Raw genomic sequence first — 23,547 nt, forward strand, 5'->3', positions numbered from 1 at the left:
ATTAGGCATATTATTATATACTCGTACTATATATACCAGTCAATTTTAAAATTGATTTTTCGTTTTCGTTATTTATTAATTTTAAGGTTATTTTGTAAACGAAGTTCATTTTTCGATAAACATACTAATAAAAATACTATATAAATAATAGTTATATTATAATATAATACAATAATAATATTAATATTAATAAATTTTTCAAGATCTAGTTATATTTTTCTGTATATGCACCCATGTGCATATCCATGTCGATTCCCTTTCGACGCCACCAATTTCCGGCACCCGCTCAAAGATGCCTTTGTAGCTTTTCCTAGGACCTTCCACACCCCCCCCAGGACATGGCTAGGGCTACTTATGCCCGCCTCTACCTTCCAAATTGAATGAAAGCACATTTTGATTGAAAAGAAAATTTACGGTGAACTTATACTGACAGCCGCAACAGTTCGCAGGTCCTGGGGCATGTCCTGCATGGCTGCTTTAACATCCAATGTAGCGTTGCCCTTCGTAGCTCCCGGCGGATTTATCAGTCAATTTTAGAAAATTAGTTAACGGGTTTGCCGGAAACTTTTCTTTTTTGCACGCTAACTTGGCCAACAAGTTCGCTTCGCCCACCAAAAAATTTAAGGCTCAATGTCCACGATAAAGGGAAAACGGGGGCAGGGATTTCTTTGGTTTCGTTCCACAGAAAGGGAAACCTCTAGCGTTTGAAGTTGATGCTTGAAATTAATTTACGTTTGGTCAGGGGAAAGTTTGATAATTAACCTCAACGAATAACGTGCTCTGAATAACGTGTAACCCAAATCTAGGCTCAATAGCAAAAAAAAAAACAAATTTATTTTCTAAGATCTAAGAACTTTATTTCACATGGATAAGATTATGTATTTTGCGATTATGAAATACATAGTGCGTTTAACCTATATCTACTATATAGACAAAAATTACTGTAATCACCACATTAATAATAATGCATATAAGAATCCTTTTATTTGGATACAAATATTTCTACTTGCTGTGCATATGTTCAACAAATTGTTATAATGCGAGAAATCAAACTATGTATAATTCTGTTATTTTTGTGCCCTCTGTGCCCTGAAACCATTGCGTAACTTATAAAAATAATTTTAAAATCATCGCTTGCTTCCTATATGGTTTTGGTAATTTGTTTACGGTAAAGGTTTATATTTTAGGTACATCTTGACATTTTTGACACATAAAATGTATATGAAATATATATTTTCTTTTATTAATTGATACCGTACAAAGCACATTCATTGAGTTATATTTGACCATGTTTGAAACTGTTGGTGATTTATTGTGACCTTCTGTTTCGACTCTTTTTTCTTCTTAAAACGTATCCCTGCAAGTTCCCTTATGTCATTAAACTTTTGGTTAGTAAATCGCCAAATTCGTGTTACACATTATTTATATGATATATGTACGTGTGCAGCTATATTCACAATAATAGGAGTGGCTTACGCGAAATTGTATAAAAAAAAGGACAATTACTTTTTTAATGCTTCTGCTATTTTTAAAAAGGGTTCCTAGTTTCCACATTCAGTATTTTGCTAATACGTTTTACTTTTGATGTACGAATATAGGGACTCAGGGTGTAAAATTGATATTTTCAATTTCAAAGAGTTAATTGCAAAAGTTCAATCTGAGAAAACAAAGCTTTAAATATGTTTTCTTCCGATCGTTAAAGCGTAATAGATTTATATATGTATGTATATATACAGAATATATATATAATTTATTTTGAATTAAGTGATTCTATCGCATTACAGAATCTTATAGTGTTAATAACATGTCAGTGCTAACACAAAAAAAGGTTTGGAAATTCACTTCATTCACATTTCTACACGCATCCAAGTCTGCAACCATTAATGTCTCTTATGAGACACAATCCAACAGGATATTTTGGTATTTTAATCGACTAGAACCGAGTACACACACATCCTTTGAAACTAGGATGGCATCGGTGGAAATACTGGAAAAATACTTTTACAATAATGCAGAAATCTAGTTCTTTGAACTTTTGGCTGCTGTGGCCAAATTGTTTGCCGGTTCTTGCAGTGGAACCCATTGAGCCGTAGCATTTTTAGCGCGAAAAACTTCTTCAAAAAATATTTTTTCCTCGGTGCGTACTTCGGGAGAGTTTCCAATGAGAGTTCGTCCTAAAATTTCACTTGATCCTGCAATATACATAAAAAGAATGATTACTTTTACAAAAATTACAACGTACATATTTAATATTATTATAGCATTTTTCTTTAAAATTTTCCTCAGGCACATTCAAAGATTACACAAGATTGGAAATTTGAATACAAATTCTACAATATCAAGTTAAAGTTTCAAAATATGTAATCTGATTTCGATCAATTATTTTCGAGAGACGTTTAAAGTGTTTATTTCATAAGCAATGCAATAACATCCAGATAACTAAACAATTAAAAAAACAAGGGAATCACTTCAAAAATATTTCACTGCTTACCCAATAGACCATCGTGGACCACGGCGAATTCCAGTACACAGTTTTTTAGAGTCTCCTTGGCCACATCGAAAGCAAGAGCCTCATTGTAGACGGGGTTCAGGGTGCCCCTTTGAACACCCGTCTTGCGTTTCTTTATCTTTTTGCCACCGGGACCGAGGAGGGTTACCTTCACATACGGATCCGAGGAGTTCCGGGCATCGTCGACAATCCGCAGATTTCGTGCCTTGATCAGGACGACCATCAAACGCTCCGCTGAGGGCAAATAGGCCAAGGATACCATTATATCCCCTAGATCCACTTTCATATCTTGGGCCGAGGCAGAACTAAGGGGAGTCCACAGTTTCACCTGCTCACTGAGATCCAGGTTGGCCAAATGTAGTTTACTTCCTCCGATGCAAACGTGCCGGGAATATGCGTCAAAGTCGTACAGTAAAATTTCCACAGTACGTTTGTCAATTACTCCGGCTGTTACCTCAAAAACGAACTGCTCGTCGAAAACTGAGAGGATATTATTTTGGATATTAACGTAAAATCCCAATAGAAATATTCAAAACTATTCACCTGGATTCAGGGTCCTCTTGTGTATACGGGTCTGCCAAAAGTTCTTTTTATCCGGCAGCAAGCGAACTTTGGCATAAGGGTCGGCAGTTCCACTAAACTGCCTCGGTTGCAGATTCTGGGCCTCCAGTAGTCGAACATTTAGCAAACCACCAACTGGATCGTAGCCAATGCTCACATGCAAATTACCCCGAACTTCGTTGATTGAAACTGGATTGAGGGTCTTCGGCTGCGAGTGCTACCAGTTAATAGAAAAATAAAATACATATTTCTAAAATAACAAAGCCGTCTTCACTCACACTCCTATACAGGGTCATGTCGATTTTGGTGTGATCCAGCTTGGCATTCATGGAGGACACTCTGGGCCGGCTGGGATGCATGGCCAGGACCACATGCTTCTCGGATCTGGCGATCGGCACCGAGGTGGTGGAACAGTACGACAAGGTGTTGGACTTCAGGCTGCCGGTGGGGGAGGTAGGTGTGGGCGGTGCGGACTCCTCGGTGGTATTGGACACTTGTTGCTGGATGGCTGCCGTGGATGTGACGGAAGACGGCACCCAAAAGGCCGGGTCATTGTCCTCGCTTTTCAATGAGGTGGGGCTGATGTTACCGGCATTTCCACTGCTGTATTTCCCACGCGGTACCTCGTTTACGTTGTCCACATTGTAGCCTACGGCACCGGCAACCAAAGACTCCCTGTTAAGGCAAACGAAAACAATTATTTAAAGGTTGCTACCACCAAGGGTGCCCCTACAACTCGAACTGATTGTGGAACAGCTTTTAAGCAGGTTTGCCATGAACTTTTTTTTTACAAGCTGAATAATTCCCGTGGGTTTGAGAGAAAAATAAAATAAAATAAAAAGAAACGAAACGAAGAGAATGCGTTCTACGTATACGCTCACATTGAGATTGAGCTCTAAAATATTATGTGATTGTATTTATTATATTATTTTATTTACAAACAAAATAGATATTTCCTGAATGTGGGAATCGCCTTTGCTTTTTTTTTATTTTTAATATGTTTATTATTAAAGTTTCTGGAGACACCCACCTCTGCTGATCTTCATCCTTTTCGTTCGCGGACTCCAGGAGATTTTGTTCGAACCAGTTCAGGCGATAGCGTTTCGAGCAGGTGGTATAGAGGGCTGCCCCAACAGCGGAAACAACCAGGAATGACACAGAGGCATAAACGCCAATTTGGGCCAATGAAATGTCCTCCTCACGTATGACAATGTCCATTTCTCCGGCTGAGTGTGAATCTGGAAAAGAGAAGTAATGTGAAAGGATGCAGACACTCCTTACTCCAAAACACATGAGATGGTAATGTGGGTCAATTACTCGGCCTGACCCCGCATCGACATCTCTCCACCTGCCTAATGATACCCAATCTAGCCATAAAACATTCATTAGCAAGTCAGGACCTCGGGATGTGTGTCTCATAAATAAATCAAAGCTTGAGGCCCCACGTTCGACATTCATCTTCCCCGCTCCCTGGCTTTGTGGGTTATTAATTGACCGGCTTAAGGTGGTGGCGTTTGTGGGGCACCGCAGAATCCTGACCACCGGCACGTGCTCACTGCCACCCACCAGCAGCAAGGATCCACCAGGAGGCTAATTGAGGTGCCGTGCTTTGTCTTTCTCAGACCGCAACCACACAAAATTGCCATAAAGGCGACTCGGTCTCGGTTAGTTCGCAATTAGCCGAGCAAACTGCCAGCTGACCCTCATCCCAAGAAGTCCTACAAAATCCGCCAAATTACACCCACACTTAAAACAAAAAACTGTAGCACAGTTTTGTAGTTGCACCCTGCACCCTTTTTTGAAAGGTATGTGATGATTAAATGAAAATTGAACTGTTTATTCTTTTATCAATTAAAGTAAAGATTGACACTTGCGATCTTAGAATGACACATTCAAAGGATAATCTAATCATCATTATGCAACTTTGAATATAATTCCAGCCCCTATTATTACCAGATTTCGAAATTACATTTAAAGGAATGTAGTATTTTCATTAGGAAAAGGCACTACCTTGCATATTTTAAATTGAGAAATAATATTCACGCTATTAACCTAAAATGTGTATTTTTCGGTGTTATTATAACAATTTTCTGTGTACAGTTAATGTAAAGGGCGCAGAGAACTGCCAACAAGATGAAGCGCAGTCTGTTGAAAAGAAAAAATGTATAGCCGACTTGTTAATTAATTAGTATGTTTATATTTGAAAGCCACCTTTGGATGAGTCCTGCGTTTCATTTCTTACCTCGGACCCTTTCCCTTTTCAAACCACTCCGCTTTTTCTGGCCAATCTCTGCAAATTTACTTTTCGCTCATTATTTATTTACGTCTAACTTTTGTTTTGGGTCTACGGTTTCTTTTATGGCAATTGCATGAGGTGTGTATGCGGGTTCAATTCCCTGTTTCCCTCCTCCCATCTCTTAGTTTCTTGGAAAATCTGCGGGAAATGATTTATGTGCCCTTATGTGCAAATAAGTGTGTTGGAGGCCTAATGGGGCTGCTTGGAAAATTTATGAAATTAGTTTTAATTTAAACTTTGACAGTTGCGAAGATAAGCTGAAATGGCAAAAGACAAAGCAGTAAATTTGGTGAAATACGTCGGGTAGAATTTAAGCGCTTTGAGTAGACATTCCCAGTAATTTCCCATTCAATCGCTCCTAAATCCGCTGAGAAATATGGCAAAATTATAGCCTGCTGATATCACCTGCTGCTTTTCAGCATAGGCGGCTCCTCGCTTTTGTAAATCACACATAACCCAATCAATGTCAAATTGAGCAGATCGCTCCGCCACACCCCACATCATCAGTCAGTCATTCAGTCAGTCAGTTGAGGTGTCCTTCTGCGCCGCCTGCGCGAGTGTCAGGATGTGAATGTCAGGTCATATCCTGACACTGGTATCTCGCTCAAAATGTTCTACCCTTACTTGAAATGGGATTTGTAATATTGTTAAAAAGATTAAAAACAATAAGGTACAGAAATAAAAATACGAATATACATATAGTCAAAGTCTTACAGTCAGTCTTTCAACCCATTTAAAAAATTAAAACCCCCAAAGCTTTAAAATAATTATATTCCAAAACCGTCTTAATAGCTTGTTTTAGCAAAAAGCTTTGAAAGGGTATTTTCAAAAATCTGTCCCCGGTTTCCTTTTTAAGCCCAGTATTTGCCCACATGCATCATTCACACGTGTGTGGGCCTGTGGGCATAGGGATTTATTGCTCCTGTCATAAATTTTAATACAAAAACCGCGCTTAGGCCCTTTTGGCCCGACTGTCTGGCTTTGTAAATCATTTTGCGGCATAATCGTGCACATTTTCACTTTTCGCTGGAACCTCTAGATAAGACCGCACTACTTCCGCCTGCGATTTTGTTTGCGTCGCAGCAAAGTCAAGGCCAGAAACGCGTCCCTCAAAGTCCCCTAATGTGTGGACCGAGCGAGCGACTAAAATTAAGTTTATCTAATCGATAAAACCAGCCGAATGGTTCATTGAATGCCTGGGAAAACGGTGGGTGTGTGGGCCAGCTCATTCCCGTGATTTCACCCAGCTTTGGATGGCGATTTCATCATTCGCGTTAAAAAAAAAAGTATAGATTAAGATCCCTTTCAACGGTCGCAGAGCTCTTGAATTGCGCAATTATGGCAAATTATGCTCATTAGTCTAATGAAGTGTTTTGTGACTCAAAAGCTCGAGGAATGGTCCCAGCTGCCAGTTCAAATCCACGCCCTGCTGCTTTTGCAAAGAATGTGGACAACTGCAGCAGTCAGCAAGGCAAACACCCTATTATTCTGTTGCCAGGGAAGTTTGCTGGGGATGAGACTACTTCGTTGAAAAACTCTTTAAAGCAAAGAAAAATGCGAATCTTATTGCTTTGCAGTAAAAAAAAGCTTGATTGGTTGTGTCTGTTCACGTGGCAAAATGTTCTGACTGAGCTCGTTTTATAAGCTAAACAAGTTCCATTAAACTATCATTTTCCTTTGACTTCCGGAAGTACTTTGCCCCTATCCTGTTATCCTTCCGGGCTTCCGTAGCCATTGTTTGGATTATCCTGTCGTAGAGCATTGCGGAAACACTGGCCCGGGTACTGGATGCACACCTGTCCCTGGCAACAGTAATTAGATAACGACATCGAATCCACGAGAATGCGCGTGTTGCTGTTGTCCTGGATTGCACTAGACCAAGAGAGACCAGGACTAAACAACGGCAATTGCAAACGGCACTCAGAGAAATATTGAAGTATTACTGTCAACAAAACGAATAAACTTCAACTAATTTACTCAAATTTTTAATTTGGATTAAAAAAAAAATAATTTGTGTAGGCAGTTTTGTAGACTCTTCTGTACTCAATACAAAAAGGAAAAGATATGTAAATATTTTACATAAGCCATGAAGTTATTTGCAATGATATTTTTTTAGCAACTTCCACTCTTTGTTATTGATTTTGTCGGCTTGTGTTTTATAAACTCTGCCCAGTTGTATAAGCAAGATTATGAAGGCTCCTGCCGACCTGGAATCCATTAGCTCGTGTCCTTCCTCACCTGCGTTGAAGTTTCATTTGGTTTCAACGCATCCAGTGCAGTACATACACGGTCCCTGGAGCAACAGATGAAAAACCTTCGGTTTGCATAAACACGCAGCACTGGCTAAACTAATATACACGGCACGAGGGCCACAGTGTCCTCCAGGATCCGGAGGTCCTGGCCGTCAATAAGCAGGCATCAGCAATTTGTAATACGCGCCAAATTGACACATTCGAGGCGCTAGTTTGTCCACATCGGCAACATCATTATCACCCCCGTTTGCCCCCCTTGAGTGACCGTAGTATGTCTGCTTTTGTTATTCGAGTTGATTATCTACCACCGATGGCATTGCGAGTCGTGGTCCTTAATGTCAATGGGATCGGCAGGGCAAATTGGAGGCTGACCCCAACGCCGTCTTTGCTAATTAGCCATCAATGAATATTTATAGCTTATGGCGGGGATAAAAGGGATGTACTATAAGCAGCTGAGAATTGCCGAGGAACCCGGGCAAAGGCATAAAATGATTAATAAACTTCTCAAGAAGGAATAGAAACAGCTTGTAAATTTGTAAAACTAACTGAATTCCTAGTAGATATATGTACGTACGATTTAAGCCGAAAGTCACAGCACGAAAAAAGCAAATGTTAGCGTTGCCCAGAAATATATTTTCGATGAAAACATCACATTCAATAAGTACTATATACAAACAACATTTTTTTTTATACCGCAGACATTTTAAAAGTCAACGATCAACTATAGATAGCATGTGCAAGTCATGCCAATCCTTTTACTCTCATTTGAAAACACGCCAAAGCCCTCTATATGCGATAAAAGTAGAATAAGAGATCCCATTAAAATCAACAACCATATGTCAATTCGCCACAGGCCATTAAACCATGGGATCCGACCGGCGGGACATAGAAAATATTGAAATAAAAAATATAAGAGAGAAACTGGCGAAAGCAAGATAAACAGCAATTTAATAAAGTGACCCAAAGTTATGCGCCTCAAGTCTAAGGGCGGGAGCATAAAAACAAACAATAAAACGCTCATTAAAACGCTGAAAATGCCCAAGAAGTAAACAACGAAAAATGTTTACATGCGCTCTCGGGATGGCAAAAAAGAAAAATAAAAGAAAAAACATGTCCTGGCGAGGGCTACGGAAATAATAAGTGTGATTTTAATACTTGTGTTTGGAACAAAGAGAAACCCGCACGGCTGGCTATGTGGGTACATAAAGCAGCCAAGGGTGGCGGGTCACAGGCTAAAGAGCTGCCAATAACTCAACAAGTTAACAAACATGGCTGCCTGTGAGCTTCTTTATGGCCTCGTCAATTTTTCCTGTGGCTTCTGGCGACGTTTTTGCATTAAAAATGCATTAATCTTTGGACACGGGATAAATATTCATGGCCTTACGGCCAAAGATGTCTATAATAAATGCACTTCTTCAGTGCAGCCTGTTGACTGCCTGACACGCAAATCCCAGGCACAGAATACATATGACGAAGGTCGCTCGATTCGGCTACGGAATGGAGGTCGAGGGTCACGGCCACAAACGGGTGTTTCAAGGACATGGTTGTTGTGTTTGAGTGGCTGCCAGCGTGGCCAACGCGGCCAACGTTTCCTGGCTGCTCCACCAGGTTAAACAGCACGCGTCTGAGAAATTCCGAACGAAATACTCACTGTCTTTTCAAACGGAATACGGAATTGGGAAAGGGATCCCGCACACGCTCTCTACTAATTAAATTAAAGTACCTTTGCTTTGAAAGGTTTTATCACGCCTAATGCACAACGTGCTCTACATGGCGTATACGCAATGCAATCTTTTTAATCAGCAATCATTTCTGCCGCGATGAGTGCTCGAAAACAACTCTCGCTGAGCGAAAGGGAAACTCATTTTCCAATGCAAACAATTTTCTACAAATCTGATTTGCATCAATGGAAAGTGACATATTTTCTGATATCATATTATATTACTTCTTAGGCGATGCTTTTAAGAGATTTTATTTAGGGTTCAACTAAAATTTAAAAAGTGAGGCCATTACGCCGATAATAATAAGAAATTATTTACATTTTACAATTTTAATTAAAGGAATTGAGTGTTTAATGTTTGAATTTAACTTTCCGAAAGTTACAATAATTGTACTGCCAACTCCTATAAGAATAATCGCAAACTATCCTCAATTTATGTTTCGTTTTTCAACTATTTCATTTAAAATATTTCTTCAGAAAGTCAAACAGAACTTTTCTCAAGACGATTTACAAAGAATAATACACTAGCTCAACTTTTACAATAAAAGTTTGTCAGCTTACACTTCCTCTTTCGTCTAGAAAATCAATTTACTGGTCCAACAAGTTCAAATTACATTTGCTCGACGAAACCATTGTTCAATAAAAATTTCAGTCCACTTCAAAGCAAATACAACCCATTAAATATTGATTGGCTTGTTTTCGAAACGTGACTTAACTATTTTAGCAAATTATAACAACGAATTTATATGTAAATTGAGTTCAAACGGATCAAACAGCTGTTTCAGCACTTACCCCTTGAGTATATGCAAGTCGGTGACGCAGAGCCGAATAAAAATGTGCAAACACTTTTTTTTTTAATAAAATAGCTGCATGCAGTTTACCGCAACAATATGTTTACGAAATCCTTTTGACGGTCCAACGTGGCGTATGCTCAATTCGCTCTACGCAGAGTATCGCATATTGTGCGTGTTGTGTGTTGTTAACGAGTTTTCGGAGCAATTTCCTTATTAGCAAGCTTTTATTAATTTTTAGCTCAATAATCCCCTCCGCACACTGGTCAATTACATTAAATAAATGTTGCCAAGTAAAGAGATAACTGAAAACGGCTAAATTTTCCCCTTTTTTTGGTTCACGCGCCTCAACAACTTGGCCACAGCGTTGCTGAAACTCGACTGTGTTGTTGTTCACCAAAAATTACACGCAGTTACCCGATGTCATGTTCCATCACACTCACACTCTCGCACCCAAAACACAGATGGGCTTATGGTAACACCACACAAATGCAAATGGGAAACTTCGAGACCCAACGGAAATGTCCTTTGAAATTCCTCTTTAAAAGATCTATTTTTGAAAGCAAAATGTAGTTTCTTACTTTCCACTCAAACATATATAGAGTAGTAGGTAATGACTAACTATGGGCCGCCCGTTTTTGCCCAAAAGTAATGGAAATACCGGAAGGAAAAGCCTTTCTTACACAAAAGCTCCTCACAGAGCAACAGCTGGCCAATTTCATAAAAAGCCCGCGAAATCCCAAGCGGTTAATATTTAGACCTTTCCCAAAAAGCTTGAAGCTTTCTAGAATTTCAGTTACTTTAGGCGTTGCCACCTATATCTTTATTTAGGAAAATATATATATTTGTAGCTGTCATATAATATTATTATCAGAATCATTGTGTTTACGAATGAAATAAAAATAGAAGCCTGTTTGGCCGTCTTTTATATTATTTTTTTTGCATATTGATTGTATTTATTCTTAATGAATTGCAGTTATTCTTATCTTTTTAAATATGTCCATTGCTTCCTTTTCTCTTTTTGCAAAACCAAATTTTGATTGTGGGAAAAAAGAAAATTATACTAATAATATATTATTGTTGATTCTGATAAAAGCTCATTATGGAAAAAAAAACTTGAAATTTATAAGAAAAAACCAATGATTAATCACCATTAATTCTGCCCGTGGACTTGACAATGGTTCTGAAACGTCCTAGTATTATTTAGCATGATCTAAGCATTTTGCAAAAAATCGTCAGACCTAAATTATAATCTCTTCCCTTACATACTATTTCTAGACTAATTTGATAGCACTAGGCAATTAATCAAATGTTCTTGTCACTGAAAGATTCGCGTTTTTCCGAAAAATGTACGCAAGCTCACAGTCAGGCACATTTTGAATGATAACCTCTTACACCTGAATAGATTATGCCTTTTGCTAGCAATGTTATTCTCAGCCTTCTTCTAACGCTCAAAAGATATTTAATATGGTTATATCTATTCTCTGTAAGCCTCAAAGTCAAAGTCAAATGGTTAAGCCCAGTTAAAGAGCTCGTTCAGCTACGACTTTGAATATTTTTGCGGTTTTAAATCATTATTTAACGTGATGATGCTGATCTTAACACTGAGATGATAGCATATTAGATTACCAAATCTTGTAAAAGCCACACATCAAGCTTGAACTCAATTGGAAATAATAAATTATCAATAACAATTGAATCGTGACGTCTTTAAAGTTATTTTTTAAAAATGATTCTTATCGTATTTTTTTCTTTGAATAATATTTATGTTTTATACTGCGTAATTGAAAATATTTCATTAGCTGTGCAGTATTTTCTATTTATACAATACAATGTATAGAATCAATGAACTTCGTTCTGTCTGGAATTTAATAATGGGAAATTAAATAGTCTGAATAATTTCATCAGACCCTTAGTTTCGTAATAGTTATTGATTAAACATACTCACTCCAAGTTAAATAAAAATCTTTTCCATAGTTCAAAAAGGTCAAAAGCGTGGCATCATTTTAAAATCCATTCCAATTTCAAGTTCAAAGTTGTAGTCAGCGATAATAGTAATGTCATTATCTCTTTTCCCATTAGCCGATTCAAGAATTTAAAACATTTAAACATTTAAGACGTCAGAGACTTGACACAAATCTTGGTTTTTTTGGCGGATTAAAACGCATTTAAGAATTAAATCGAATAACTGCAGGCTATTAACCCAAAATGTATTTTGATTGCCTTAATGACTGACGATGAAACGGTTCGAGTAGATGTAATTGATTCGCCCGGTGCACGTTTGACTTGTGCCAATAAATCAAATGTAATGCTGATAAGCGCGTTAAATGCCTCCCTTATAATAATTGCTGGCCCATTAAATTCATAAGGTAGCAAGTAATTAGCTCATTAAGCAACCCGATTCCACGAGAAATATATAAATTATGCTCGTCTTTACGAGCATATTCGGAAATTGACTCATGTACATGCGAGTACCCACAAAACATTATTGCACAATCTCTTAATCTCAGTGCAATGCCTAGCCCTCCCGTGAATATGATTGCAAACGAGTTTGGACGTATATATATATACATATATATAATACAGAAACCGATCTTAAAGAGCCTCGTTTCTCTGGACCCGAAGCCTTATCACCATGCTTTCGGATCGATCGATCGACTCACGTGTTGTCATTTATAAAACGATTACAATCCAAGGCATGAATGACACTCCAGCACCGGTGGCTGAACATGAAAGACACTCAAGACCCCAAGTAAAACTGGAATTGAAACCGACCAAGCAGAACTCAACTTGACTCGACTGCCGGCTGTCTGAAGTGATCGGGCGGCTTAAACAAATCATTGTATCTGATATAAGTAAAAGTGAAAGTAATTGCATACTTATAACATGTCATCCGCGTTGACGAACCTCTTGCAATCGCTGAGGATTGTTCCCTTGGGACATGGGAAATCCAGTAACCAGGTGGTGGTTGTGCCGAGCAAAAAGCAACGCCTAAAGCTGGAAGATCTGCCGGAGATCACTTTGGAGGAGGTGGCCCAGCACGACAGCTTCGACGACTGCTGGGTGGTGATCTACGACAGAGTTTACGATGTGACGCACTTTCTGAGGGATCATCCCGGCGGCGACGACGTCATCATGGATCACGCAGGACGAGATGCCACCATCGCCTTCCATGGCACAGGACACTCTGGGGATGCCATCGAATTGATGAAGGATTTCCTGATCGGCCAACTTCCCACCAAGCAGCACATCTTTCGCACTGGCAAAAACAAGGTTTTGTCCCTGGGCATACCGGAATAATAATATAATGCTAGCCGATTTTGCACCGATCGCCTTCGCCGCCGTCCTCCATGTCGTATATGTCTATATATATTTTTAGAGTATTCATCGACTAGTTTTCTAGTTGTAATCAGCTTATTTCGAATTCCGCTAAACGGCTTTCGCTTAATCATCAAAAACCATTCAGCCAACTATGTATGTTTATATGTTAAATATTTTTGCCAAGACTTGAAACGGATTTAAGATTAAATTATTTTTATTGTGAGTGTGTTTTTTGATGTTTGTCACTAGCTGATTAAAATGGTTGGTTGGGTTTGCAGCTTGTTTAAGAGCTTGAAACGAATTGTTCATTTGCATGCGGACTCAGGAAAATGTCTGGTTTTTATCAGTGCTGATGGTGAAATGAATTTTCCAAGTCTAACGACATACTCCCTACTTCAATAATACTTTATTCGTTAATATTCATCTTACACATATTGGTTGACATTAGGTAAATGCATAAATAAGAAATGCTTATGACAAAAATAAATATCACTGAACAGATTTTCACTTGGCTGCTCTGATAAGAGGCTTTTTCAACTCTATCAACCTTCTTTCGTCTGACTAGTACACAAGTATTTGGCATTTTCTTTCCAATTGACTTAAAAGTATTGCTCATAAATGGATTGCTTATCAGTTGAACCGTGGTTCGTGGAGGTTTCCACTCGTATTTAACTGCTGCTAGTCGGTGGTTCGTTGTGAGGTCCTTGAAGGAGGGCCTGCAATTTGGCAGCCGCCGGAAAGGCACCCAAGTCAAGAGGTGCTGCTCCCGTGGTGCTTTGTATATAGGCCAGTAGTCTAAAAACAAACATATATATGTTAATATTTCTATTTGAGCATAGTAATGTATTCTGTTACCTTCTCAACTCTTCGAGGGCATTTTGCTGCATTAGAATATAGTTCTTAGCCAGCAGTAAGGTGGCTATTTTCGACAGCTTTCGCACAGACGGCGAATGGGCATAGGGAATCACACTTCTCAGCTCATCGAGGGCGTCATTCAAATCGTGCATCCTTCGTCGTTCCCGGGCATTTATGTTCAGCCTCACCGTCTTTCCTTGGCGGTTTTTCTGCTTGCCACTGTTGGAGCCACTTCCGCTGGCTCCACCACTGGACACGGCCACCGTGGTGGTGCCACCACTGATGGCAATGGCTGCGATGGCGGCGGCCGTGGGACTCAGTGGCTTCTCCGGAGCACTGGGTCCTGGTTTGTTCTCATCCGTCGGTGGCTGCTGGGACATGCCCATTCCCTGGGCATAGAAGCCACCCAGACCAACCGATCCAAGTGGAGTCCGACGGCCGGGGACGCTTTGTGGTGGGCTGGCGGTGGGCGCTGGATGCTGGCCACCAAGCATATTGGCGGTGGGAGGTATTGGCATGTGTCCGTGGTTGGGGAGACCGGGAAACCCAAAGGCCAGATTCGAGGGATCCATTTATATTATTTTGGGTAGCTTTCTCAGCTGTGAAAAAAAAGGTTTATGTGTAAGGGATGTGTAATCTCAAAATTATTGTGTTGCAGGGTTGCACGAGGATACTAATAAATAGGGGTGGAAATTATCGCTGTTTGGTAGCGCCATCTGGCGGAATTTGATGTACTTATTAGGTTATCAAAGCTTTCTATAGGTGGAGCTCTTATTTTGTACACTAAAACACTTTGGCTTAATACATTTCAAAAGCCTCCTAAGTATTTCCTTAATTTAATAAAAGCCGCGTACCATTTAAGGATTCTTTAAATCCAAAACCAACATATCAAGCCATAGCCAGATTAAAAAAATTAATTTATATTTATTAAAGCTTTTTATAGGTGGCGCTGTGGAGTAGAACAATTTAAAAGGATGTTTCAATATGATGTTCCATAATGAATACAATTTAAACGGTTTTATAATTATTAAAGAGCTCAGCACTTAAGTAAGTAATAAACTTTAAAATTGAACGTAAATAATATATTTGGCAATTATTAACCCAGCAAAATGGATTATCAAATATGCAAGATCGCCGCAGCACTTTATTTAACTTGCTGTTAATTCATGACACACTTAAAGGATTATTCATTTAAATTAACCACAAATCACAAGATTGACGGTGTACGAAGGGGACAAAGAGCACAGATAACGGTAAAAGAATTTGCGGATTTAAACATTTTTAAAAATCGCACGCACCACAAACCAGGCAAAAAATTAAAATGCGTCTGCTGCGTCAAAGGATTCAGATCCAGAATCGCAATCGGAATCGGAATCGATGCGCGAGTGTGAGGTGCCCGGCAACAACAGAGACGACCGCGATTTTGTGGTGGGTTATAGTAGTCGCATAACGATTTTCCGATTTTTCTCCGCTCGCTCGCTCTCTGTTTTCCAATCGCCCGTCTCTTTCGCTCTGCCTGTTTGACGATTATAAACTTTTTGCCACCGACGCCACCGTCGCCGTTTGGTGTTAATCTCTTTCTGCAGAAGGAATATTATGAGCCACTATATAAAAATGTGGGTCGGGAGTTGACGCCGGTGGTTGACGTTTAGTGGTTGGGCTTCGCATAATGCAGCATCCACACCAATACACACAGCAGGACTATTACCAATACTCACAAAGGTGAATGAGTCACAGTTTCAGCACTCTAAAAAAAAGCAATTAATAAACCTTGAAACATATTTGATATTTCAAATATAGGCTACATAATAATAATAATATTTTTTATTAATTTTATTTGGTATTGCAACGATAAGGATAAATAAATAGATGTTACCAATACCATGTAATACAATATATATAATAAATATTTATAAATACATTATTTATATTATATTATTTTGTGTATCATTTGGTTTTGCTTGAACTTTTAATAATAATAACATATTATCAAACTGGATTGACAAAAACTAACTAACTTTTTGTTTATTGTTGAATATTTTTTAGTGCAGGCACAATTTTTCCAGGTGTAAGAAGTTTTTAATGCCTTGCCCTGTCCGTCCGAAAATTCATTTTTCTTGTTGTTCAGGATTTTTATCGCTTCGCTCCTTTCAACCCTGATGGCCCATCACCACCCCTCGCACCCTGAATGCGCCAGCAGGCCCGCTCCTTTGTCTGTGATTTCAATTTCCATTGAAACTGAATCTAATCACATGCTCACTGCCTGCTGATCCTGGGCCGCCTGGCCAGCCCTGGATTCCTGTCCTAGGGGGTTGAACGAGGAGCGAGGAACAAGGAACAAGGAATACGGAATACAGCCATAGTCTGTGCATTCTAGCATTTCGCCTATATGGCATACAGCATAGCACAGAGGATGCCGCATCTGCATGGCATTCTCTACGTGAGCGAGTTTGTGCGTTTGCGAGTTGCCTGGAAATTATGGTATCGCATTGTTCAAAGCTGGAACAATGCCATAAATGGCACATGCCAAATATTTTCGTTGGCAAGGCATACGCTAGAAAAAGGTATGGAAAATGATCGGAACTGCTAGACAATTCTAGGCCAAATTTTGATTTATTAAATTGTATAATATTTATTATTTTCAAGCAATCATGGGGTTGGTCCAGTTTTATAAGTTATAAATATACAAATACTTATTTTTTAATAATATTTTGAGAAAGTGCTTTTCCATTGAAAAGGACTTCAAAATGTTTTTTGCACCCATGTTTGTGTTTTTGGAATGTTTAAAACATTGCAATTGAATCCTAAAAATTAAAATGTCCACCAAATGAACATAATGATCAAAAAGGCTTTGTCTGAACAAATCATTTTTATACTCGTACCCAATACTTGTGGACTTGCAGAGTAAAAGGGTATACTAGATTCGTTGAAAAGTATGTAACCGAACCTACAAAGTATATATATTCTTAAGATTAGGAATGCATATTCTAGAGATATAGACGCTGCTCAAGTTTCCAAATATTGCCACATCCACTCTAACGCCCACAAGCTGTCGTGGTCACATTTTTAACAAGAGTAAACATCCCGTTTTATTTTATTATTTTTGTGATCATATTCCAACATAACGTTGGCCAGAATAATGTTGAAATTTCTCGTTAACTAAGTAACGGGTATCTGATAGTCGGGTAACTCGACTAAAGCCTTCTTTCTTGTTAGATTCACGGTTAGTGCTGCCTTGGTTAATAATTAAAAAGGTGATCTTAAAGAAACGGTAAGCAAGCATGACATTTAGATAAATAATTTAGCTGTGTAGCTTTGCTAATTTATAAAGTTATCCATAAAATACGACTATTAATTATCCATAAACTAAGAACTCTGAACATTTATTGTAAGTTTGAGCGATCATTGCTCTATTGACTTGTAAATTCGAAATAACTTTTCGCAAATGATATTTTTGAAGGAACCTTATTGGTTGTTCTCCAAGTTTCCTAGCTAAAGCAGTTGTTTAAAATCCAGAGCAGCATCTCTATCCTGATGTCAACTGCAATGCCCACTAATGACTTTCCACACTTCAGGCCTCGCAGGACATTTATGAATTAGTGGCGGAGTGTGTATGCTTGGAGCTGCCTGCAGTCGTTTAGTCCTTAGAATAAGTCAAACTAGGAGCACGGGCGACAGAGCTAATGACTTCGCGCATGATAAATTTAATAATTTGCGCTGGCAACTTTTCCATTTGGCCTTTGTTTGCGCTTCCCTCGTTTCGTAGGGCAATTTTTGTGTCAGATGTTCGGGGCAGCAGTCACCGTATGCCATTATTTTCAATGAAATCCAGAATCTGGACAGCCCCTCTAGGCAATGCACCATTTGCAGCGTGATTGTGAGAGTTCTTTCCGGTTTCGGGGTCGAGTTCGGGATCGGGTATATTTGCAATCGCAGTACACTCACCCTAGCTGTAATTGTTCTGGGACTAATTCAGTTTATATATGCAGCATTTACATTGCAATTTACGGCGCTTCAGCTACGGCCAACAAAATCATTTCGACTTTTCAACCCCGGGCCAGCCGAAATTTAAATTTTCGGTTTTTTCATTTTATGGCCACATTTTTATCAATCCATATACATATAGATGAGCATTTGTCGCTGGTCCGTATCCGGGTCCCCGGATCCCCGGATCCCAGGTCCGGCAAAGGCAATGAGGAATTTCATTATAATTTGCATAATTTATGCGCGACCGTGATTTGCATAATTAAGATTTGTACATTTGTGCATGCCAGTCATCATTAGCTTAGGTTCCGCACTGCGGACCAATTGTAAATGGCTAGCGCAGGGATTTTTTGGCTCGTACCTCGCGATCCGTCAAGGGGTTGTCATGGGTTAATAGATGACCCACGAACTAAGCAGCGGGTGTGGACATAAGTGCACCTATTCAAAATGTGAGTATCTTAACTATTTAATTTTGGAAAATTATTTAATAACATTTTATCCAAGGCACGGACATTTACCTAGTTTTCTAATAATTCGTGGTAATTAAATTGGGCAGCCGTTTTTAATTTTAAGGTATCTTTTATTCGAGTTGTAGACCACTCACAACCCTGACTTTTTCACCAGGCAAAATTACAAATGCAAAAGCCCAGAAACCCAAACGAAACCCCAATTTAATGTTCGGGTATGCGCAAATTAGACAAAACCATAGAATCCTTGGTTCTGTGGGGCTTGGCTCGAACTAACAGCACTCCATGGGGCAATGTGAATCAATCATTAGCATTTTATTGTTGGAAACCCAATTTGGCACATTTATGAAGAGGCGTTTTCTGCCCTCCGCTCTTGTTTGTCCTCTCTTCGGAGATTCAGTTGATTCCTGGGTATATGGTGTAAGGCATCCTAACCTTATTATCGATGTGCTTTCGTTAAATTGGCAATATTTATGGTAGCCCATGACGGCTCGCCTAATGATTCCCCAGCGTATCGTTTTCAAGGTAGCACTTCCGATCCCCAAGCCACAGACACACAAGAACGCACTCTTGGCACTGGCAGTGCCATATTTTATTTTGTTACTTTTATTGGCAGACGTCAACGAAATACAAAAAATGTGCCAATTGTACGCTGGGGAAATCGCTGCCGACTTGCGTTCAAAATAAGAAGCGAATGAAGATATATTTATCGCTCATTTCCGCCTTGACAGGCTTGATGCGCTTTTGCCATTTGCCGAAAGTTCTTCAAGCCAAGATAAACTTGGCCTATTTTGGCTAACAAAGGAAAAACACGAGAAACATTTGCAAGATTTTGTTTTAGGCTTATTGAGTAAAATCACATAAACATATGTTAGGAAAAATACATAGCGTCTCACCACCAAAAGTAATTCGCATTAAATTTCAAGTTTAATTGTTCGCATTGCCACAAGTTACACAATTTCCTGAATATAGGTACTACAAAAGTATACCGCTTTGAAGGCAATCCCAAAATACTGTGCGGCTTGCTTTGTTTTAATCGAATCCCCGTGAAAGCCATCACACTCTAAATAATTACCGATTTGCACATAAAACGTGCCTCGGAAAAGGAAACTGTAACGCACAGAATTAGATTTCGCCACTTTGATAGGATTTCTCATCCATTAGCCGAACTGAATGGATTGCGACGAGCTCTTATTGATTACATCTAATGCCCATCATATGCGCTCTGCGTACAACCAAAAAAAAAGCGAAATAATAATAATTTCAGACAAAGGGCGAAGCGTGCAATATTTTATCAAATTATGCGATGTATGCAACTTCCTCTGCAGCGCGAATCCTTAACACCCCGCTGCCCACCCAGGCGTACTTACAATTTATCAGCATCAAATGGAAACCAAACAGCGAGGGTGAACCCGAACCCAGGGACTTTCCAGGAGGGGTTTGGGGTGGTAAGCCAGCTACAAAACAACAATAACAGTGCCGGAGCAATACCAATTCGAATTAAAATGCTGCTGATGCTGGGGCGGAGGACGAGGCTGAGGATGAGGCCGAGGCTGAGGAGGATTCGGCACCACCCCCAAGGGTGGCAAAGGGGTTGTTTGTCGGTTTCCCTTCGGTTCTTTATTCTTTTCGCTTTTTTTTTTGTTTTGCGCGCGTTGTTGCAAATGGATATGGAATGTTACACAAACAGAAAGGGAGTAGGGTGGCCGTGTGGAAGTCGAAAAAGAAGAGCTCGAATCCAAACCGAACACCAAAAGCAGAAACAGGATGGAACAAAAACACAAAAAAATTTTCAGGCTCGGACCACCACGCACAGGACACAGAAAGGACCACGCAACCGGGAACCAGGCGAAAACAAAGGCCACAACTTTGATGCGAGGGACAAGATCCGAGGGCAAAGGACGAACGACGATGGTTCGTGGGTGGATCAGCAGGAGGAGGCGCAGGCTGGATGGACCCAACAATCCCCAAGTACAGCTCGATAAATGCCGGCTGAGTCACCTCTGGTCTCTGGCCTACACAAATAGAAATCATCAATTGAAAGCATGACATACAAAATAATTATGTACGTCATTATTTCTTTAAGTCTTTATTTCTGTATATATTATATACAAATATTGAGTATTTAGTAACGTTATTCAACAAAGGCTCTTATTTATTAGTTAAAGACTGGGTATAAACTTCTCTTTTTTTTTTTGGATATATATAAATAAAATGGTTTTAGAAGTTCCCAAATTTATTATTTTTGTATCTAATTAAAATAAAATGTATGCCATTTTTTATTTCTGACACTACGTAACATCTATGTGACTCCAGCATCATTTAGTAATCAAACGAAGCCAACACATTCTAACAAAAGTCTTGATGTTCCATAAGAATTATCATTTATTTTAATTAGTCAGCTTTTTTTGAAAGTGTACTTAAGTCGATGTTGCTGATGCCCCTCGGTGCGATTTGGGATTATACTACGTTCGGCAGCGTGGCACACGCATTTTTGATTATGCCCCTAACCAAAAGGCAGCCATGGCCTGCAATTACAATCGTAGTCCAGGTAACGGTAGAAGCCATTCGATGCGATATAGTACACTTATGTACACCCCCGGCAAAATTTCCAACACCCAGTCCACCCAGGGAGAGTCAACTTTTGTTCGATTCCGTTCCTGTTGCTGATTTTGATGAATTATGCACTCCTCCCGGCTGTTGTCCTTGTTTACTGGGTGGATGCTCGACTGCGGGATGACAGTCTGCAGCAAATGGCTGGGCCGGCTCTAATGATGTGTCCTTGTTCCTAATGCTTTCAGCACAGCACTGCGATTAGGCCAGACTTCCATTCGGAAGAGGTGTGCAACGCCGGCTGATTTCTGTGCCGAGATATTGAATAATGCACGACCGAGGGAAATTCGATTCCCAGCTGAATTTCGAGCCTGCTTCTTTCCCATGGGAATATTTTCAAATAAACTCCTGCCACTGGGCGAAACGCCTGAATGCACTTGAAATAAAAATCTGGCTTACGCTTGCCATTGAATTTGGAACTCGTTCTTCAAACACTCTTTCTTTATAATCGGCAGATTTAAAAATTTATAATTAAAGATTTTCTTTGGGATGCAGACAGCACTTTATCGTAAGCTTGAATGCCGTTTAGAAAATATGCGTAACACTCGTATATATATTTTCATTTCGTCCAAGCTGTTCGAATTATAAGACATCTTTGGCTGTGTTGGTCAGAGCTAAATCTACTCCAAATTGCTTTTCGAAACTGGCAGCTTGAAGCTTCGATATCCTTTAATCAGGACGCCTGAGCATCAGACCGTGCTACACCCACGACATCCTTTAATGGCCAGCGTGCAGCAGAGCGTCGATGTGACAGCGGCTGAGCCAGGGATTCATAACAAATTGTTGCGCTGACGTTGATTAGACGTGGGGTGGAACTGGCCCGCTCGCTGGACGGCAGCTAGTAACCACCAGAGCTACTCGAACTGCCAGAGCCCAGTATAGTCGTTACACTGTAAAAAATTGGAAAGATCCAGAGTATTGTTGGGAAAGAAAGTTTACAATAAAGTTGCAAGCCAAAGATACTAAATAGAACTCTACAATAAAACGCGCAGATCGATGGATGGTGAAGAATTCGCGGTTGCAAAAGTGTCCATTATTTGTGCCAAACTGGATTTAAAATGCATTCAAGCCTAAGTAGCTCAGAATGAAAATTTGAGCCAGCATTTTCCGCTCAGTGCAGCAAATCCCCTCGGTTGTGGTCCAGCATCAGTCACATCTTCAATTGAATTGAATGTACGTGTGTTCCTGACGGACGGAGCCGCCTCAAATTTTGTTTAGTTTTCGCTATTCTTGCTGGTTTTCTTTTTTTTTTGGGATCGGATAGCGGAGGTGTGGAACACTGTTAATGACTGATTGTGCGTTTCTCGGCGCTTGGCCAAATGGAATTTTGATTGCATCCGCTTACGTGCCGCCTCCCTGGGAGATCATTAAGGGAATCCATCTTGGTCTAGTTAAATGTGTCACGTCAGCAATTATTTGGCCACATGAGGCATTGAGGCACACAAGCATTGAGTCGCTTTCGTTCTCCATTCCATTTTGCTCAGAGGAGGAGGAGGAAGACATCAAAATAATTTCGGCATAAATGCGCAATTTCTTGGGTTCCATTTTTGCATTTTGGATGATTCTCATTTATATTATTGTGCAGTCGAGCGCATAAAATGTGCAATAATAAATATAAATGCTGGCTGCCGACCGGCGACGACTTTGTCCGCTCCGCTCCTCGAACTTCCACTTCCCCATCCCCATCCCGCTCGGACTTAAAACTTTATGTGCATATAACATTTTGTACCCCTATACCGTGTCGTACCCAGGACTCCGTCCCAGGACTCCGGACTTTCGGTCGGTTGGAGAGAGATGGACTTTTGGTCGCTGGCTGGCATCGTTAACATCATCAGTGAAGCAGTCAAATGCTAATAGCTGCCATTTCCTGCAGGTCCGGCATCGGAGAAAAGCCGAGAAAAGCGGAGAAAAGCGGAGCCGGGAGCGTTCAGGAAAATTATGCGCACAAGCGAAGTTGGGTTCTTCTCGATGCTGAGCTTCTACTCTCTAGTCTTTTTTTTATGTACATTCTTCATCTGTATGCTTTTCCCGGTTCACTCAGTTTGTTTGTAGCCTCTCCACTGATTATGCTTTGGAAACTGCAAAAAAAGTAAAATACAAGTTGTGGTAGTAGAAAAAATAAAAGAGAAAAATAACTGCAAAAGTGGGAAAAAATTCAACGAAAATGTTGCATTTCTA

The 23,547-nt window shown here is 39.8% G+C and overlaps 3 protein-coding genes and 2 long non-coding RNA genes across 5 annotated transcripts; 2 read left to right on the top strand and 3 right to left on the bottom strand.

The window, feature by feature from the left end:
- Positions 1-831: 831 nt before the first annotated feature.
- Positions 832-10,537, bottom strand: LOC6529441 (synaptotagmin-1). The gene is made up of 6 exons (XM_002090409.3): positions 10,131-10,537; positions 4,101-4,308; positions 3,349-3,745; positions 3,053-3,287; positions 2,492-2,989; positions 832-2,192 (listed from the first exon to the last, which is right to left on the bottom strand). Exons 2-6 carry the CDS (start codon positions 4,286-4,288, stop codon positions 2,020-2,022), a joined length of 1,491 nt encoding a protein of 496 aa, XP_002090445.1. The 5' UTR covers positions 4,289-4,308; positions 10,131-10,537; the 3' UTR covers positions 832-2,019.
- A 2,287-nt stretch (positions 10,538-12,824) lies between these two features.
- On the top strand, positions 12,825-13,673 carry LOC6529442 (cytochrome b5). Its single transcript, XM_002090410.3, has one exon. The coding sequence runs from the start codon at positions 13,016-13,018 to the stop codon at positions 13,427-13,429; it is 414 nt and encodes a 137-aa protein (XP_002090446.1). The 5' UTR covers positions 12,825-13,015; the 3' UTR covers positions 13,430-13,673.
- Positions 13,674-13,837: 164 nt separating this feature from the next.
- Positions 13,838-15,847, bottom strand: LOC6529443 (class E basic helix-loop-helix protein 22). The gene is made up of 3 exons (XM_002090411.4): positions 15,604-15,847; positions 14,306-14,904; positions 13,838-14,245 (listed from the first exon to the last, which is right to left on the bottom strand). The coding sequence occupies exons 2-3, from the start codon at positions 14,875-14,877 to the stop codon at positions 14,119-14,121; spliced, it is 699 nt and encodes a 232-aa protein (XP_002090447.1). The 5' UTR covers positions 14,878-14,904; positions 15,604-15,847; the 3' UTR covers positions 13,838-14,118.
- On the top strand, positions 14,875-16,028 carry LOC120321019. Its single transcript, XR_005560574.2, has 2 exons — positions 14,875-15,352; positions 15,411-16,028. It is a non-coding gene; the product is annotated as an uncharacterized LOC120321019 (long non-coding RNA).
- Positions 16,029-18,848: 2,820 nt separating this feature from the next.
- On the bottom strand, positions 18,849-19,770 carry LOC26535828. Its single transcript, XR_001454181.2, has 2 exons — positions 19,653-19,770; positions 18,849-19,551 (listed from the first exon to the last, which is right to left on the bottom strand). It is a non-coding gene; the product is annotated as an uncharacterized LOC26535828 (long non-coding RNA).
- Positions 19,771-23,547: the final 3,777 nt, after the last annotated feature.

Source organism: Drosophila yakuba, chromosome 2R (genome assembly GCF_016746365.2).
Source record: "Drosophila yakuba strain Tai18E2 chromosome 2R, Prin_Dyak_Tai18E2_2.1, whole genome shotgun sequence".
In the NCBI taxonomy this organism is placed as follows: Eukaryota; Metazoa; Arthropoda; class Insecta; order Diptera; family Drosophilidae; genus Drosophila; species Drosophila yakuba.